The sequence below is a fragment of the Mobula hypostoma genome, chromosome 13 (assembly GCF_963921235.1).
Source record: "Mobula hypostoma chromosome 13, sMobHyp1.1, whole genome shotgun sequence".
In the NCBI taxonomy this organism is placed as follows: Eukaryota; Metazoa; Chordata; class Chondrichthyes; order Myliobatiformes; family Myliobatidae; genus Mobula; species Mobula hypostoma.
Window position 1 is genome coordinate 98,133,174 of NC_086109.1, and position 19,052 is coordinate 98,152,225.

The following is a 19,052-nucleotide window of genomic DNA, read 5'->3' on the forward strand; positions in this document are numbered from 1 at the left end:
TAACCATACGAGTAACTTTTCTGTAATACCATGGACTCTTAATTTGGTAAGCAGCTTCATGTGCATCACCTTGTCAAAGGCCTTCTGAAAATCAAAATACACAACATCCACTGCATCCCCTTTATCTTTCCTACTTGTAATCTTCTCAAAGAATTCAAACAGGTTCGTCAGGCAATATTTTCCCTGAAGGAAACCATGCTAACTTTGTCCTACCTTGTCCTGTGTCACCAAGTACTCTATCACCTCATCCTTAACAATTTACTCTAACATCTTCCCAACCACTGAGGTCAGGCTCACTGAACTATAATTTCCTTTCTGCTGCCTTCCTCCTTTCTTAAAGAGTTGAAAAACATTTGCGATTTTCCAGTCCTCCGGAATCATGCCAGAGTCCAATGATTCTTGAAAGATCATTACTAATACCTCCACAATCTCTACTGCTACCTTTTCTCAGAACCCTAGGGTGCAGTTCATCTGGTCCCAGTGACTTATGCACCTTTAGGTCTTTCAGCTTTTTGAGCACCTTCTCCCTTGTAATAGTAACTGCACTCATATCTCTTCCTCACGCCCTTCAATGCCTTGCACACTGCTTGTGTCTTCCACAGGGAAGACTGATGCAAAATACTCATTTAGTTCATCTGCCATCTCCTTGGCCCTGTTATTATTTCTCTGACATCATTTTCTAGTGGTTCTATATCCACTCTCATTTCTTTTTCTATCAACATTGATGTTGTTTGCTAGCTTGCTTTCATATTTCATCTTTTCCTTCTTAATGATTTTGTTAGTTGTTTTCTGTAGGTTTTTACAAGTCTCCACATCCTCTATGTTCCTGCTGATTTTTGCCTTTGTGTGCCCTCTTTCACTTTCACATTAATTTTGACTTCCCCTATCAGCCACAATTGTACTATTTCAGAATACACATATTCTGCATATTCTTCATTTTCCCCAGAAACTCAGGCCATTGCTGTTCTGGTGACATCCCTGCCAGCATCTCTTTCCAATTTACCTTGGCCAACTCCTCTCTCATACCACTGTAATTTCCTTTACTCCACTGAAATACTGCTATGTCAGACTTTACTTTCTCCCTATTAAATTTCAAGTTGAACTCAATCACATTGTGATCACTGCTTCCTAGGGGTTCCTTTACCTTAAGCTCCCTAATCGCTTCCGGTTCTTTGCATAATACCCTATCCAGTATAGGTGATTGCCTAGTAGGCTCAACAACAAACTGTTCTAAAAAGACATCTCATAGGCATTCAATGAATTCACTCTCTTGAGATCCATTATCAATTTGATTTTCCCAACTTACCTGCATGTTAAAATCTCAGATGACTATCATAACATTGCCCTTTTGACATGCCTTTTCTATTTCCCATTGTAATCTGTGGTCCACATCCGAGCTACTGTTTGGAGGCCTGTATTTAACTGCCATCAGGGTCCTTTTACCCTTGCATTTTCTTAACTCAACTCACAAGAACTCAACATCTTCCCATCTGATGTCACACCTTTCTATTGATTTGATGCCATTCTTTACTAGCAGAGCCATGCCACCCCCTCTACTTACCTTCCTATCCCTCCGATACAATGTGTAACCTTGGATATTCAGCTCCCAATTACAACCATCCTTCAGCCGCGATTCAGTGATGCCCACAATATGTACCTGGCAATCTGTAAAAGGGCAACAGGATCATCCAACTTATTGCTTATACTCTGTGCATTGAGATATAACACTAATACTAGTACTGTACAACTCTAGCCAACCTGCCGGTGAGAATATTGTTCCCACCCCCCTTGGGTTCAGGTGCAAGAAATCACTTTTGTACAGGTCATACCTCCCCCAGGAGAGATCCCAATGATCCAAGAACCTGAAGCCGTTCCCCTTGCGCCAGCTTCTCAGATCTGTGGCATTTAAGTCTGGCGACCCAGGTCTGTATAAGACAACCAGGTATGATTTTTGGAGGGCTACTTCAAGAGCAAAGAAACAATTCTGAGTGAGGTTGGGGGTGACATAGAATGTGCCTCAACTCTGGCAGGGTTTTCAGGCCATTACTTCCTACAAAACAAAACCCAACATCATGAATGGCAGCGTACTTCACTACCAGACAAACTCAATGCCTTTTAGGCTCACTTTGAAAGGGACAATAAAACCACAGCTATGGGGATCTGTGCAGCATCAGGTGGTCCTGTGACCTCTGTCTTGGAAGATGATGTAAGCCTGTTTTTCAAGAGGATCAACCCTCACAAGGCAGCAGGGCCTGATGGAGTGCCTGGTAAGGCTCTAAAAACTTGTACCAATCAACTGGCCAGAGTATTCAAAGACATCTTCAATGTCTCAATGCTACAGTTGGAAGTTCTCATTTGCTTCAAAAGGGCAACAATTATACCAGTGCCTAAGAAGAGCATCGTTAGCTGTCTTAATGACTATCGCTCAGTAGCACTCACATCTATGGTGATGAAATGCTTTGATCTTGGCAAGAATCAACACCTCTCTCTGGAAGGACCTGGACCCTCTGCAATTTGCCTATCACCACAATAGGTCTACAGAAGACGTGATCTCGATGTCTGGATCTCTGCACTGGATCCTTGACTTCCTAACCAGAAGACCATAATAAATTTCCCTCTTAATGACAATTAGCACTGGTGCTCCACTGGGATGTGTGCTTAAACCACTTCTCTATTCTCTCTACACCTATGACTGTGTAGCTAGGCATAGCCCAAATGCCATTTATAAATTTGCTGATGGTACACCATTATTGACAGAATTTCAGATGGTGATGAAGGGCATACAGGAGCGAGATATAACAGCTAGTTGATTGGAGTCATAGCAACAACCTTGCACTCAATGTCAGCAAGACCAAAGAGTTGATTGTTGACTTCAGGAAGGGTAAGGTGAGGGAACACAAACCAATCCTCATTGAGGGATCAGAGTGAAGAGAGTGAGCAATTTCAAGTTCCTGGGTGTCAATATCTCTGAAGACCTAAAATGGACACAACATATTGATGAAGCTATAAAGGAGTCAAAACAGTGGTTATATTTCATTAAGAGTTGAGGAGATTTGGTTTGTCAACTAAAGCACTTGAAAACCTTGGCAAATGTACCATGGATGGCATTTTGACTGGCTGCTTCACCCTCTTGTCTGTGGGGGCTACTGCACAAGACTGAAGTAAGTTACAGAATTTTCTAAAATTAGTCGGCTTCATCATGGTTACAAGCCTCTGTAGTGTCCAAGACATCTTCAAGTAGTGGTGCCTAAGGAAGGCGGCATCATCATTAAGGATCCCTACCTCCTAGGATGTGCCATCTTCTCAATGTTACCGTCGGGAAGGAGGTACATAAGCCTGAAGACACAAACTCAGTGACTCAGGAGCATCTTCTCCCCCTCTGCCATCAGATTCCTAAATGGACATTGAACCCATGAATGCTACCTCACTATTTTTTATTTCTTGTTTTTGCACTACTTGTTTTAACAACTATATACTGTAATTTAGGTTTTTTTCCTCTGTATTTATCATGTATTTCATTGTACTGTTGCCATAAAGTTAACAAATTTCACAACATATGCTGGTGATATTAAACTTGATTCCGATTCTGAAAGTGGATGAATGCAAGGCTGTAGGTGTTGTCTACATGGACCTTGGCAAAGCATTTTACAAGATCCTGCATGGAGGTTGGTCAAGAAGGTTCAGTCGCTCAGAGTTTTTGTGGAGAGAACAAGATTCCCCAGTAGTATGTTGCCTCCCAGTTGCTAGGGTCTGTCAGCATGACAATGTATCAAGATGTTGGAATGGGAATGGGAATCAAAATTAAAATGTTTGGCCACCAGGAAGTCCAGCCTGTGGCAGATGGTACGGATGTGCTCAACAAAGCAGTAAACCCAACTGATGAGGCCACCCTCAGGGTGGAGGAAAAACACCTTATATTCCTCTGGGTATCTTCCAGCCCTATAGCATGAGTAACGATGTCTCCTTCTGGTGAAAAAACACACTTCCTCTATCTCCCGCTCTGATTTTACAGTGCTTTTCACCTATTTGTTACTTCTCACTGGGTCCGTCCTCCTTCCCTCTCTCCTCTCCTATCAGATTTTTCCTTCTCCAGCCCCTGATTTTCCCCACCCACCTGGGCTTCTTTACTCCCCCCCCGCCAACCTTTTTATTCTAGCATCTTCCCCCTTCCTTCTCCAACCTGAAGAAGGGTCTCGGCCCGAAACGTCGATTGTTTATTCTTTTCCGTAGATGATGCCTGAGCTGCTGAGTTCCTCCAGCATTCTGAGTGAGTTGCTTTGGATTTCCAGATTATGCAGTCTTTCTAAAGTTCGTTCAGTGACTAGGCGATGAAATGCGCATGCGTATGGACCCGAAAATCGCGCGTGCGCTCAATGGACGAAAAGCTCGTGGTGAACCGGCGGCAGGTAGGAGCGGGCGGTCGGCACTGGCATCCAAACCGAAACTGAGGGACAATTACCGTCAGGCTTCGGACACACCGTAGCTCCGCACCCCGGCACAGTCCCGGCTCTTTCCCTCTTTGTCAGCCCCATGATCCGTATCAGGGCCCCAGGGTCGCAGAGACCGTGACGGATAGACGGATCTCTCGCGGCGCGGTGCCGAAGAGACAAACCATTTTCTTTTTTGGTGTAGGTAGTCGGGGGGTGGCCGGAGTGCTCATCCTGTCTGATGTGGAATTCACGATACTTGACGGTTTCCCTGATGACTACATCTGCGGGAAGTGCACCCAACTTCAGCGCTTGCTGGACCGGGTCAAGGAGTTGGAGTTGGAGTTTTATGGACTCCGGATCATTCGGGAGGCTGAAGATATTATAGGTGAGACTTTTGAAGAGGTGGTCACATTCAGAATACAGACTTTAGACAGTATCTGGGTGACTACCGGGGGAGAGGTAAGGGGATTAGGAAGTCACTGCAGGGTTCCCCTGTGCTATTTCTCTCAGCAACAGGTATACTCCTTTGGATGCTGCTGGGGCGTGTTGGGGGGGGGGGGGAATGAGCTATCAGATTACGGCGGCAGCAGCAGCCAGGCTGGTGGCATCGTAGCTGGCTCTGAGCCTTGACAGGGAGGGATAGTCAAGCCTTGTGGTAGTTGTATAGTTAGGGGGACAGAAAGGAGATTCTTTGGCAGCAAAAGAGACATCAGGATGGTGTGTTGCCTCCCTGAATCTAGAGTCCATGATGTGTCGGAGCGGCTGCAGAATATTTTCAAGGGGAACAGCTGTAGTTTGTGGTGCATATTGGCACCAATGACATAGGTAGAAAAGGGGAAGAGGTCATTTGCAATGAGTATGTAGAGTTAGGAGAGAGGCTGAAGAGAAGGACCAATCTGATAGGAGAGGAGAGAGGGAAGGAGGAGGGACCCAGTGAGAAGTAACAGATAGGTGCAATCTCCAGATTACTCATTATTCCACGGGTTAGTGCAGGTAGGAATGGGGTGAGAGCACAGATTAATGAGTGGTTGTGGAGTTGGTGCAGGGGACAGGGTTTCAAGTTCTTGGGTCATTGGAACTTTTTCTGGGGAAGGGGTGACCTGTACAAGAGAAATGGGTTGCACCTGAGCTGGAGGGGAACCAGTATCCTGGCCAGGAGGTTTGCTGATGCTACTTGGCAGAGTTTAAACTAGTTTTGCGGGGAGCTGGGAACTGGAGCCCCAGGTCAGTAAGGAAATGATTGGACTGGAAGGTAGATGTCAGGAAAATTAGTGAAAGGCCAAATTGAAATAACAGGTATGATGGGTCAACATGAGGAAATCTGCAGATGCTGGAATTTCAAGCAACACACACAAAAAATGCTGATGAACGCAGCAGGCCAGGCAGCATCTATAGGAAGAGGTACAATCGACGTTTTGGGCCCAGACCCTTCGTCAGGGTCAGATAGTTTGAAGTTTGTTATATTTTATTTATTTTTATTTTTTGTTGGAAGTTCATCATCAAACAAACATTTCCATAAGATGTATTTCAGATACTGTACATATATTGTATAATCATATTTGTCACAAATCTCCACATAATTATCTGAGGTATACACTTATAGAAAGGAGAGGAAAGAAAGAACAATCGAAAGAAGAAAACTATGTACAAAGTAGGGAGTGATTTTTTTTTACAACATATTCATTGACTTGTGAGAATAAAATTAGGCCTATGAGGTGTTATGTAGTTAAACCATTTTTCCCCAGTATGAATCAAATTGTTCCAACTTATGATTAACAGATGCTGTTATCTTCTCAATTTTGTAAATGTCCATTATAATTTCCATCCATGCATTTAAAGTAGGGCTGTCCTGTGATAACCATTTCCTGGTAAGGGTCTTTTTACCAGCCACCAGCAATATATTCATTAAATATTTATCTCTTTTCAACCATTCTTGAGGTATATACTGTACCCAAAATATATGGTCTTACTCTCTAAGGGTATTTCACATTTAAAGATGTAGGGCATTATGTATCCCACTCCAATAGTCTTTGATAACGGGGCATTCTCAGAAAATATGATGATGGTTTGCATTTTGATTTCCACAATTTCTCTAGGACGTTTGTTATATTTTAATGCTAGAAATATTGTAGGTAAGGGTGATGAACTTAGAGCATGGATTTTGTGTCCATTACTGAAACTTGGTTAAGAGAGGGGCAGGAATGGGTGATTAACATACTAGGTTTTTGAAGTTTTAGAAAAGATAGAGGGAGTGGTAAAAGGCGGCCGGGGGGGGGGGTGGAGTTGCACCACCAATCAGGAAAAATATTACATTCAGAGGAGACATAATGGAGGGGTCAAACACCAAATCCATTTGGGTTCTACTCAGGATTAGGAAGGGTGCAATTACACTGCTGGGATTGTACTACAGAACCCCCAATAGCCACTGGGACATTGAGGAACAGATATCTAATCAGATTAGAGAAATGAATAAAAATGATAGAATTATTTTCATCAGGGATTTTAGCTTCCCAAAATATGAACTGGGATCTTCTTAATGTAAGGGGTATCCAGGAAGGTTTCTTAAATCAGTATGTGGATGGTCCAACAAGAGGAGGGCCATACTGGACCTGGTGTTTGGTAATGAACCTGGTTAGGTGACTGACCTTTTAGTGGATGAACAGTTAGGGAACAATGACTACAGCTTTTTATCTTTTGAGATAGCTATAGATTACGGTTCTTGTCAGAGAGTTTTAAATTAGAGTATGGCAAATTATGAGGACATTAGGCAGAACCTAAGAAGGGTTAATTGGGAACACCTTTTGTCTGACAAGTCCACATCAGACACATGGAATGTGTTTAAAAACAGATTACACAGAACACGGGAAAGGTGTGTTCCTGTTACAAGGAAGGACAGGGAAGGAAAGACAAGAGAACCTTGGATGTCCAGAGATGCTGAATTTAATCGAGATGAATAAGGAAAAGTATGTAAAGCTTTGGAAGTCAGGATCAAACAATACATATGAGGAGTATAAAGAAGCCAGTAAAGAATGAAAGAAGGGAATTAAGAAAGCCAGGAAAAGTCCATGGCAAGTAAGGTTAGAGTGAATCCTAAGGCATTCTATACATGCATCCAAAGTAAGAGGATAACTAGGGCGAGAGTGGGACCATCAAGGATAAAGGGGGAGCATTTGCTTGTGTGACGATAATGTCATGAGGCTCTTTATGAGTACTTTGCTTCAGCATTTACTGAGGAAAAGGATATGGAAGATCAGTGCTGAATGTATAAATACATTAGGGCATTTAGAGATCAAGGAGGAGGAAAAGTTAGGCCTGTTAACGAGTATTAAGGTGGATGTCCTCAGGGCCTGATGGGATATACCCCAGATTATTGAAGGAGACAAGAGATGAGATTGCTGGGTCCTTGACCAGGATCTTAATGTTCTCTCTAGCCACAGGTGAGGACCCGAAGCAGTGGCAAGTGGCTAATGTTGTCCCTCTATTTAAGAAGGGAACAAGTGAAAATCCTGGGAACCATAGACCAGTGTATCTCATCTCAGTTGTAGGTAAATTGCTGGAGAAAATTCTGAGCCATTGGATATATGGGCATTTAGAAACCCATGGCCTAATTGGGGAAACCCAGCATGGCTTTGTACGTGGCAGGTTGTGCCTTAAAAGCTTGATTGAGTTTTTTGACAAGGTGATGAGAGAGATTGATTAAGGTAGGGTAGCGGATGTTGTCTACACGGATTTTAGTAAGGAATTTGACAAATTCCCTCATAGGAGGTGAATCCAGAAGATTAAGAACCATGGGGTCTGTGCCGAATTAGCTGTTTGGAATCAGAACTGGCTTGGACATAGCAGACAGAGGGTAGTGGTTGAAGGAGCTTATTCACATTCTTAGAGAAGTACAGCGCAGAGGCCCATCGGCCCATCTAGTCCATGCCGACCATTTGAATCGCCTATTCCCATTGACCTGCACCAAGACCATAGCCTTGCATATCCCTTCAAATCTTGATCATTGAAGTTGAGTTCACGTGCACCATTTGTGCTGGCTGCTCATTCCATACTCTAATAACCCTTCGAGTGAAGAATGCTCCCTTCATGTTCCCTTTAAACATTTCACCTTTCACCCTTAATCCATGACCTCTGATTAATACGACCTCAGTGGAAAAAGCTTGCTTACATTTACCCTACGTATCTATACCCTTCATAATTTTGTATGCCTCTATCAAATCTCCCCTCAATCTTCTACATTTTAAGCGATACAGTCTTAACCTATTCAATCTTTCCCTATAACTCAAGTCCTCCTGACCCGGCAACAACCTCGTAAATTTTCTCTGTACTCTTTCAACATTGTTTACACCTTTCCTGTGGGTAGGTGAGCAAAATAATACTCCAAATTAGACCTCACCAACATCTTAAACAACCTCTAAATAACATCCCTTTTCCGATATTCAGTACTTTGATTTATGAAGACCAATGTTCCAAAAGCTTCCCTTATGACCCTATCTACTTGTGATGCCACTTTCAATGAACTATGGACCTGTACTACCACTTGGATGGCTCAGGGACAGGAATGGTTACTTCAAGTGCCGGATTTTAGATGTTTCAGAAAAGACAGAGGGAGGCAAAACAGTTGGGGGCATGGCACTGTTGATCAGAGATAGTGTCACGGCTGCAGAAAAGGTTGACGTCATGGAGGGATTGTCTATGGAGTCTCTGTGGGTGGAGGTTAGGAACAGGAAGGGGTCAATAACTCTACTGGGTGTTTTTTATAGACCGCCCAATAGTAAAAGGGATATCGAGGAGCAGATAGGGAAACAGATCCTGGAAAAATGTGATAATAACAGAGTTGTTGTGGGAGATTTTAATTTCCCAAATATCAATTGACATCTCCATAGAGCAAGGGGTTTAGATGGGGTGGAGTTTGTTAGGTGTGTTCAGGAAGGTTTCTTGACACAATATGTAGATAAGCCTACAAGAGGGGAGGCTGTACCTGGTCAGGTGTCAGATCTCTCAGTGGGAGAGCATTTTGGAGATAGTGATCATAATTCTATCTCCTTTACAATAGCTTTGGAGAGAGATAGGAACAGACAAGTTAGAAAAGCGGTTAATTGGAGGAAGGGGAATTATGAGGCTATCAGGCAGGAACTTGGAAGCTTAAATTGGGAACATCTGTTCTCAGGGAAAGGTACAGAAGAAATGTGGCAAATGTTCAGGGGATATTTGTGTGGAGTTCTGCATAGGTACATTCCACTGAGACAGGGAATTTATCGTAGGGTACAGGAACCGTGGTGTACAAAGGCTGTAGTAAATCTATTCAAGAACAAAAGAAAAACTTACTATGAAAGGTTCAGAAAGCTAGGTAATATTAGAGATTTAGAAGATTATAACGCTAACAAGAAGGAGCTTAAGAAGGAAATTAGGAGAGCCAGAAGGGGCCATGAGAAGGCCTTGGCGGGTAGGATTAAGGAAAACCCCAAGGCATTCTACAAGTATGTGAAGAGCAAGAGGATAAGACGTGCGGGAATAGGACCTATCAAGTGTGACAGTGGGACAGTGTGTATGGAACCAGAGGAGATGGCAGAGGTACTTAATTAATACTTTACTTCAGTATTCACTATGGAAAAGGATCTTGGTGATTGTAGTGATGACTTATAGCGGATTGAAAAGCTTGAGCATGTAGATATTAAGAAAGAGGGTGTGCTGGAGCTTTTGGAAAGCATTAAGTTGGATAAGTCTCTGGGACCAGATGAGGTGTACCCCAGGCTACTGTGCAAGGTGAGGAAAGAGATTGCTGAGCCTCTGGCGATGATCTTTGCATCATCAATGGGGGTGGGAGAGGTTCGGAGTACTGGAGGGTTGCGGATGTTGTTCCCTTATTCAAGAAGGGGAGTAGAGATAGCCCAGGAAATTATAGACCATTGAGTCTTACTTCAGTGGTTGGTAAGTTGATGGAGAAGATCCTGAGAGGCAGGATTTATAAACATTTGGAGAGGCATAATATGATTAGGAATAGTCAGCATGGCTTTGTCAAGGGCAGGTTGTGCCTTATGAGCCTGATTGAATTTTTTGAGGATGTGACTAAACACATTGATGAAGGAAGAGCAGTGGATGTAGTGTATATGGAATTCAACAAGGCATTTGATAAGGTACCCCATGCAAGGCTTATTGAGAAAGCATGGAGGCATGGGATCCAGAGGAACATTGCTTTGTGGATCTAGAACTGGCTTGCCCACAGGAGGCAGAATGGTTGTAGACGGGTCATATTCTGCATGGAGGTCGGTGACCAGTGATGTGCCTCGGATCTGTTCTGGGACCCTTACTCTTCGTGATTTTTATAAATGACCTGGTTGAGGAAGTGGAGGGATGGGTTATTAAGTTTGCTGATGACACAAAGGTTGGGGGTGTTGTGGATAGTGTAGAGGGCTGTCAGAGGTTGCAGCGGGTCATTGATAGGATGCAAAACTGGGCTGAGAAGTGGCAGATGGAGTTCAACCCAGATAAGTGTGGAGCGGTTCATTCTGGTAGGACAAATATGATGGCATAATATAGTATTAGTGGTAAGACTCTTGGTAGTGTGGAAGATCAGAGGAAACTTGGGGTCGGAGTCCATACAATGCTCAAAGCAGCTGCGCAGGTTGATTATGTGTTTAAGAAGGCATACGGTGTATTGGCATTGATCAATCGTGGAATTGAATTTAGGAGCCGAGAGGTAATGTTGCAGCTATATAGGACCCTGGTCGGACCTCACTTGGAGTACTGTTCTCAGTTCTGGTTGCCTCACAACAGGAAGGATGTGGAAACCATAGAAAGGGTGCAGAGGAGATTTACAAGGATGTTGCCTGGATTGGGGAGCATGCCTTATGAAAACAGGTTGAGTGAACTCAGACTTTTCTCCTTGGAGTGACGGAGGGTGAGAGGTGACCTGATAGAGGTGTATAAGATAATGAGAGGCATTTATCATGAAAGAGGCTTTTTCCCAGGGCTGAAATGGCTGCCACAAGAGAGCACAGGTTTAAGATGCTTGGGAGTAGGTACAGAGGAGATGTCAGGGGTATGTTTTTTACACAGAGAGTGGTCAGTGCATGGAATGAGCTGCCGGCAACGGTGGTGGAGGCGGATACGATAGGGTCTTTTAAGAGACTTTTGGATAGGTACATGGAGCTTAGAAAAATAGAGGGCTATGGGTAACCCTAGTAATTTCTAAGGTAGGGACATGTTTTTCACAGCTTTGTGGGCCGAAGGGCCTGTATTGTGCTGTAGGTTTTCTATGTTTCTATCCCTTTGTTTTACACTCCTCAGCACCCTACTGTTCACTGTGTAAGACCTACCCTGGCTGGTCCTACTGAAACCTCACACTTGTCTGCATTAAATTCCATCTGCCATTTTTCCAACTGATGAAAATCCCTCTGCAAGCCGTGATATTCTTCGCTGTGCACTACATCCTCAATCTTGATGTCATCCACAAATTTGTTGATCCAGTTAACCAGATTATCATAGATGACAAGCAACAAAGGACCCACCACCGATCCCTGTGGCACATCACCAGTCACAAGACTCCAGTCAGAGGGGGAACTATCTACTACCACTCTCCGACTTCTCCCACAAAACAAATGTCTAATCCAATTTACTACCTTCTCTTGAATGCCAGGTGACAGAAGCTTCTTGATCAGCCTTCCATGCGGGACCCTGTGAAAGTCCGAAGTCTGTCCAGATGACATCCACTACCTTGCCTTCATCCACTTTCCTGGTAACTTCCTCAAAAAACACTGTAAGATTGGATAGACATGACCTACCATGCATGAAGCCATGCTGACTATCTTTAATTAGTCCATATTTATCCAAATACTTATATATCCAGTCCCTTAATATACCTTCCAATAACTTTTCCACAGCTGATGTCAGACTCACCAGCCTGTACCTTCCTGGTTTATATTTAGAGCCCTTCTTAAGCAGCAGAACAGCATTGGCCATGCTCCAATCCTCTGGTAACTCTCCTATCACAAAGGATGATATAAATACCTCTGCTAGCACCCCGGCAATTTTTGCATTTGTCTCCCATAGGGTCTGAGGGAACATCTTGTCAGCTTCTGGGGATTTATCCACCTAGAGTTGCGTTGGGGTAGCAAGCACCTCCTTCGTAATCTGTACAGGGTCTATGAAGTTGATGTCACTTTGCCTCACTTCTATAGACTCTATGTCTGCCTCCTGAGTAAATACAGATATTTTGGCTCCAGTCATGGATTGCCATTCTGGTCTTCCAGAGGACCAATTTTGTCCCTTGCATTTGTTTTGCTCTTAACATACCTGTAGAATTCCTGAGGATTCTCCTTTACCTTGTCTGCCAGAGTAACTTCATGCCTTCTTTTAGCCTTCCTGATTTCTTCTTTAAGTGTTCTCTTGTATTTCTTATACTCCATAAGTACCTCATTTGTTCCTGTAGGCCTTTACCTGCGAGGCACCTCCTTTTTCTCTTTTAACCAGGGCCTCAATATCTCTTGAAAACCAAGGTTCCCTGCACTTGTTATCTTTAGATTTTATTGTGACAGGCTCTCAAAATTTCACTTTTGAAGGTCTCTCATTTTTCAAGTACACCTTTGCCAGAAAACAGCCTGTCCCAATACACACTTGCCAAATCATTGTTGAAACCATTAGAACTGGCCTGTCTCCAGTCTAGAATCTCAACCCGTGGACCAACCTATTTTTTTGCATATTTACTTTGAAACTAATGGCATATGGTCACTAGTTACAAAGTCTTCTCCTGCAAAAACTTTTAGCAATTGCCCTGTCTCATTCCCCTGGTTAACAGGGCATGTGTTATCATGGGAGGCTAGAGGTCTGGAATTAGTGGAGTTCTGCAGGGATCTGTGCTGGAACCACTGCTGTTTGCAAAGTATATAAATGAGCTGGATGAAAATATAGATAGCTGGGTTAGTAAATTTGTGGATGATACAAACATAGGTGGAATTATGCATAGAGTAGAAAACTGGCAAAGAATACAGCACGGGATATATGAGGTGCTGATATAGGATGAGAAATAACTGATGGACGTTAACCCAGATGATAGGGCAAATACAAGGAGAAGGTACACTGTTAAGGGAAAGGTTGTTAACAGTGTTGCTGAGCAGAGAGATGTTGGGATCCAGGTTCATAAGTCCTTGAAAGTGACTACACAGTTGGATAAGGTGGTTTCAAAGGCTGATGGAATGCTTGCTTTTATTAGTCAAGACATTGAGTTCAAAAGTCAGGATATTATGTTTCAACTTTGTAAAGTTCTGGTCATCCCACTGTAGGAAGGATGTTGAGGCTTGGGAGAGGATGCAGGAGAGGTTCACCAGGATGCTACCTGATCTAGAGGGCATGTGCTATCATGAGAGACTGGATAAACTTTGATTGTTTTCTCTGGAGAGTCGGAGGCTGAGGGGAGATCTGATAGAGGTTTATAAGATTATGAGAGACATAGACAGAATGGGCAGAGAGGATCTGTTTCCCAGGGTTGAAATGTCTAATACCAGAGGGCATGCATTGAAGATGAAAGGGGATATGTTCAAGGGGCATGTGAGAGTCCTGGATTCCTAGAAAGTACTGCCTGGTATTGTGGTAGATGCAAATATATTAGAGGCTTTGAAGAGATAAGGAAGATGGGAAGGATATGAACATTGTGTAGGTTGGAGGGATTAGTGTTTGGCTGTTTTTGATTTACTTTTTAGCTGGTTTGGCAAAACACTGTGGACCAAATGGCCCGTTTCTTGCTGTACTATGTTCTATATTCCTTTGTGGGGGATTTACAGTGGTAGCTATGGGTTACATGTCCAGTGCTTCCCCTGCCAGTACATTGGGTGTGTATGGAAGCACAGGCTAAGGGAATGGCAGTGGTTGGCTATCTAAATCCAAAGATTAGGAACTCGAAACAGAAATAAAGTTCTGAGTTCATCTCAGATGAAGAGTTTACCATAATAAACTTTTCATCTGAGATGAACTCAGAACTATATAGAAGCAGAAATGGGCCATTTGGCCCATCGAGTCTGCTCCATCATTTCATCCTTCTCAGCCCCAATATGCTGGTTTCCGCCCATATCCCTTCATGCCTTGACTAATCAAGAATCCATCAACCTCTGCCTTAAATTTGCCAAATCACTTGGCCTCCACAGCCGCCTGTGGCAATGAATTCCACAGATTCACCGTTCTCTGGTTAAAGAAATTCCTCCACAACTCCATTCTGAAAGGACGCCATTCTATTTTGAATTTGTGTCCTCTGGTGTTAGACTATGTCACCAATGGAAACATTCTCTCCACTTCCACTTTATTGAGACCTTTCAACATTTGATAGGTTTCAATGATGTTCCCCCTCATTCTTCTGAATTCCAGTGAGTAGAGGGCTCAAGGCCATCAAACTCTCCTCATGTGACAAGCCTTTCAATCCCGAAATAATTCTGGTGAACCTCCTTTAAATCCTTTCCAATCTCAGCACATCCTTTTTCAGATAAGGGGCGTTAAATTGCTCACAATGCTCTAAATGAAATGACACCAATGCTTTATAAAGCCTCAACAACACATCCTTGCTTTTATATTCTACTCCCCCCAAAATGAATGCTGACACCACGTTTGCCTCCCTCACCACCGACTCACCTGCAAATTAACCTTAAGGGAATTCTGCATGAGGACTTCCAAGCACACTCCATTTAGAAAATGATCTACACTTTTATTTCTTCTACCAAAGTGCATGACCATACACTTCCCGAAATGCTGTCCTTCACCCATTGATGTCTTTTTACAGATTAGAAACGGAAAAAAAAATTGTGTATGGGCATCTCAAACACAGTGACACATCAGTTTTGCTCTCTCTGTTCAGATATTTAAGGAGTGACCAGATATTTCCTTTGTAGCACCAATATAACAGTTGTTGACTCTTGGAGATGAAGAAGTATTTCAACCCAGCTGGAAACATGCTGTGTGTCTGAAGTGAAGTTTTCTGTTGTAACTCAGTGAAATCCACTGCATCTGGGAGCTGAGAACACACCAGCATTTGTTCACTGGAGATCAGTTCTTCAAATGCATTGATTGTATGAAGGATTCACTGCGTCTGACAAAGAATTGATAGAGAACTGTGAAAAAGCAGACACACCAGTGATTTCACACCGAGGAGAGGCTGTTCACCTGCTCAGACTGTGGGAAGGGAGATGCAGCAGTTGGTTCATACTGGGGAGATGCCATTCACCTGCTCAGACTGTGGCAAGGGATTCAGTCAGTCATATAAACTGAAGATACATCAACGTATTCACACTGGGGAAAGGCCGTTCACCTGCTCAGACTGTGGGAAGGGATTTACTCTATCATCTCACCGACTGGTACACCAGCGAGTTCACACTGGGGAGAGACCATTCACCTGTTCAGAATGTGGGAAGGGATTCACTCAGTCACATAAACTGAAGATACATCAACGAATACACACTGGGGAGAGACCATTCACCTGCTCAGACTGTGGGAAGGGATTTATTCTGTCATATGACCTCCTGGTACACCAGCGAGTTCACACTGGAGAGAGGCCATTCACCTGTTCAGAATGTGGGAAGGGATTCACTCAGTCTTCTAAACTGAAAATACATCTGCGAAATCACACTGGGGAGAAGCCATTCACCTGCTCAGACTGTGGGAAGAGGTTTACGCAATCATCAGAACTGAAGGTGCATCAACGAATTCACACTGGGGATAGGCCGTTCACCTGCTCAGAGTGTGGGAAGGGGTTTGCTCAGTCATCAGAACTGAAGGTACATCAACGAATTCACACTGGGGAGAGGCCATTCACCTGCTCAGAATGTGGAAAAGGATTTACTCAGTCATCTAAATTGAAGATACATCTGCGAATTCACACTGGGGAGAGGCCATTCACCTGCTCAGACTGTGGGAAGGGGTTTACTCAGTCATCAGAACTAAAAGTACATCAGCGAATTCACACTGGGGAGAGACCATTCACCTGCTCAGACTGTGGGAAAGGATTCACTCAATCATATCACCTACTATCACACCAGTCAGTTCACACAGGGGAGAAGCCATACACCTGCTCAGACTGTGGGAAAGGGTTTTCTCGGTCATCTAAACTGAAGGTACATCAGCGAATTCACACTGGGGAGAGGCCATTCACTTGCTCAGAATGTGGGAAAGGATTCACTCAATCATATCACCTACTAACACACCAGTCAGTTCACACAGGGGAGAACCCATACACCTGCTCAGACTGTGGGAAAGGGTTTCCTCGGTCATCTAAACTAAAGGTACATCAGCGAATTCACACTGGGGAGAGACCGTTCACTTGCTCCGAATGTGGGAAGAGATTCGCTTATTCATCCCACCTACAGAGACACCAGTTAGTTCACACTGGGGAGAGACCGTTCACCTGCTCTGAATGTGGGAAGAGATTCAATCGGTCATCGAACCTTGTGGTGCACTACCGAATTCACGCTGGGGATAAAGTTTAAATAAGATGCATGCTGGATATTTAACCTTCATGGTTGCTGAATGCAGAATTAAGTTCAAAAGTGACTATTGGTGTTGAGCTCTGCAATTATTGCTGCTGTTCATCAAACCAGTTCTGCACCCTGGTCACTGGACATGGGAGGATTTTCTTCTGCTGATGTTCACCTTTAATAAGACTAGATTTTAATATTTGGATCTATGACAAATAAATCAGTTCTATTTTAAACTCAATGTTTGATACTTAGTGAATTTATAAAACACCCAGTGTACAGTTGGGAGTCAGTTCAGCCCAGCTGCTCCCTGCCAGTGTTTCTGTTCCAGGATAGTCCTTTTAAATCCATTCTTGCTGTTGACCTATTGCACTCCCTGTGGTGATGGGTTCCAAACTGCTACCATTCTGTGGCTGAAGTTTTCCTTTGAATTTCCGGCATGACTTTTGCAGACTGAAGAAGAAGACATGCAAATATGGAAGAAAACATCAAACTTGAAGGGTCAGGGATGGTGGAAGTAGACAAACCAATTGTCTTTGTTCATGCCATGAGATTGAAGGAATGGAGACTGTCTTTTTATGAAGCTGCTCTGTAACCTCCATTTGTGAACTGTTTGATGAACTGATTCTTGCTCTGGGATAACCTAATCAGAGCAATTAAATGTAGACACATGGAGTTTCTGCTATTGATCTGAACCTGAAATCATTCTGTGTTATGTACAATGGCAGGTTTGCAGAAGTAATCACATTATCTTGGTCCAGAGTTTGAGTGACCTGGTTTGACTGTTTTGAAACAGAGTTGAAGAGAACATAAGAAGTCATCTAAAGCATGAAGTTGTTTAACACTTGGACTTCACCCAATGGGAATCTATTATCGGTCAGTCAGATTACCTGGAGCCAACATGAATGAGGTGTGTCGTTTGAACTGATCAGAAGTGTTCAAAAAGTTAGGAGCTTCAAATACAAAGGGGTGATAACTCCAGAGACTAACCATTCCAAGAAGTACCACCATACCAGGGACTGGGAGAAGAAAGGATCAATCATTTGACCAATGGGTGATCCCCTGTTGTGTTGTTATAAATTGGAGAGGTGGTCTGACTGAGTATAAAATTCATGTTTTATGTTGTTGGACTGGGGTTAAAATAGTTGCATTTTTGATTGTGCAGAGACAATAAAGGGCGTCCTTTGATTAATTAAAGGGTTGCATAGTAAGTTTCTAAAACTAGTTGAGTTAATGATTGGTCAACATATTTTGCCATTCCGGGGTACATTTGAAAAGAAGAATAGAGGGCTGGCACCCTAGTTTTGAGTTGAACTACCCACTAGGTTAGGATATTAAAATAGGAAAAGGAAAGGACAAGAAGAACCTAGCGGGTTTGGAGGATTAGAGAGATTGCTTTCATAGTTATATATTGAGGAAGTGGCCCAACTTTGAGGGTGGATAGGAAAGGTTGTGAGTTGAGGGTCTGAGACCCTGGGGGATGCATTGTAGAAAATAGTGAAAAGAAATTAAAGAAATTACAAGGGATTAAAAAAAAATGTGATATCACTCCGGAGAAACATTGTATCATTTCTTAATGCATGTATCCATTTCTAAATGACAATAAAAGGGGACTGAGTGTTCTCATAATCTAAAAAAATGTTCTAATGGGATGTATGATGGAAGATGTAATTTAAGTGAAGAGAGAAAGAAATTAGAAGAGGAATAGTGTCAGTGTAGGGAAGAGTCTGAGAGAGGGGGAAAGAAAATGAAATCCTGAGGGAGCAGGGTCAGGCGAATTTGATCCACATAGTTTCAGGTTCAGTGTGAATTCGTAAGAAGAGAAAAGTAGAAATCTGAGGAGTAGTGTAAACAGACGAATACAGAACAACAGAAATGGAAAAGTCAGGGCAGGATTTACGGACTGCTATGAATGTTGTGCAGAAATTGGTAGCTGATAAGAAGGCAGTGCCAATTGCAACAAGTGTTTAAAACAGATTGAAAAGCTGCAAAGTCAACTCTCAGCTCAGAGAAGAGTGATAAGTGCATTTGGTGCGAGGACTGATGATGACAGTGGTGTACATTGGAGTGATTTAGTATGAGGCAACACAATGCAATAGTGAGAATGATTGGAGAAATGGCCCGCCTCCCTATTGATCTTTTGAAGAGGGAATAAAAAACTTCAACGCCCACT

At 43.1% G+C, this 19,052-nt stretch overlaps 2 protein-coding genes across 8 annotated transcripts in view; one reads left to right on the top strand and one right to left on the bottom strand.

Annotated features, from left to right (window-relative positions):
• The window catches only part of ints14 (integrator complex subunit 14), a 50,625-nt gene extending 46,301 nt beyond the window's left edge, over positions 1 to 4,324 (bottom strand). Inside the window, exons 1-2 of one of the 2 annotated variants that reach the window (XM_063066337.1) lie at positions 4,181 to 4,324; positions 1,562 to 1,665 (exon numbers count right to left, since the gene is read on the bottom strand). The gene's annotated coding sequence lies outside the window, so the exon portion shown is untranslated. The remainder of the gene's footprint in view (positions 1 to 1,561; positions 1,666 to 4,180) is intronic. The other variant, XM_063066338.1, reaches the window with a different exon arrangement.
• A 44-nt stretch (positions 4,325 to 4,368) lies between these two features.
• On the top strand, positions 4,369 to 18,632 carry LOC134355840 (zinc finger protein 229-like). 6 transcript variants are annotated; one of them, XM_063066340.1, is made up of 3 exons: positions 4,379 to 4,406; positions 4,633 to 4,815; positions 12,067 to 18,632. In XM_063066340.1, exon 3 carries the CDS (start codon positions 15,596 to 15,598, stop codon positions 16,889 to 16,891), a length of 1,296 nt encoding a protein of 431 aa, XP_062922410.1. In that variant the 5' UTR covers positions 4,379 to 4,406; positions 4,633 to 4,815; positions 12,067 to 15,595; the 3' UTR covers positions 16,892 to 18,632. The 6 variants fall into 6 exon arrangements, with proteins under 6 accessions (XP_062922415.1, XP_062922410.1, XP_062922413.1 ...); XM_063066343.1 differs by having other exon boundaries at positions 4,393 to 4,815; positions 12,067 to 12,186; positions 15,302 to 18,632; XM_063066341.1 differs by having other exon boundaries at positions 4,393 to 4,815; positions 12,067 to 12,165; positions 15,302 to 18,632.
• The last annotated feature ends 420 nt before the right edge of the window (positions 18,633 to 19,052 follow it).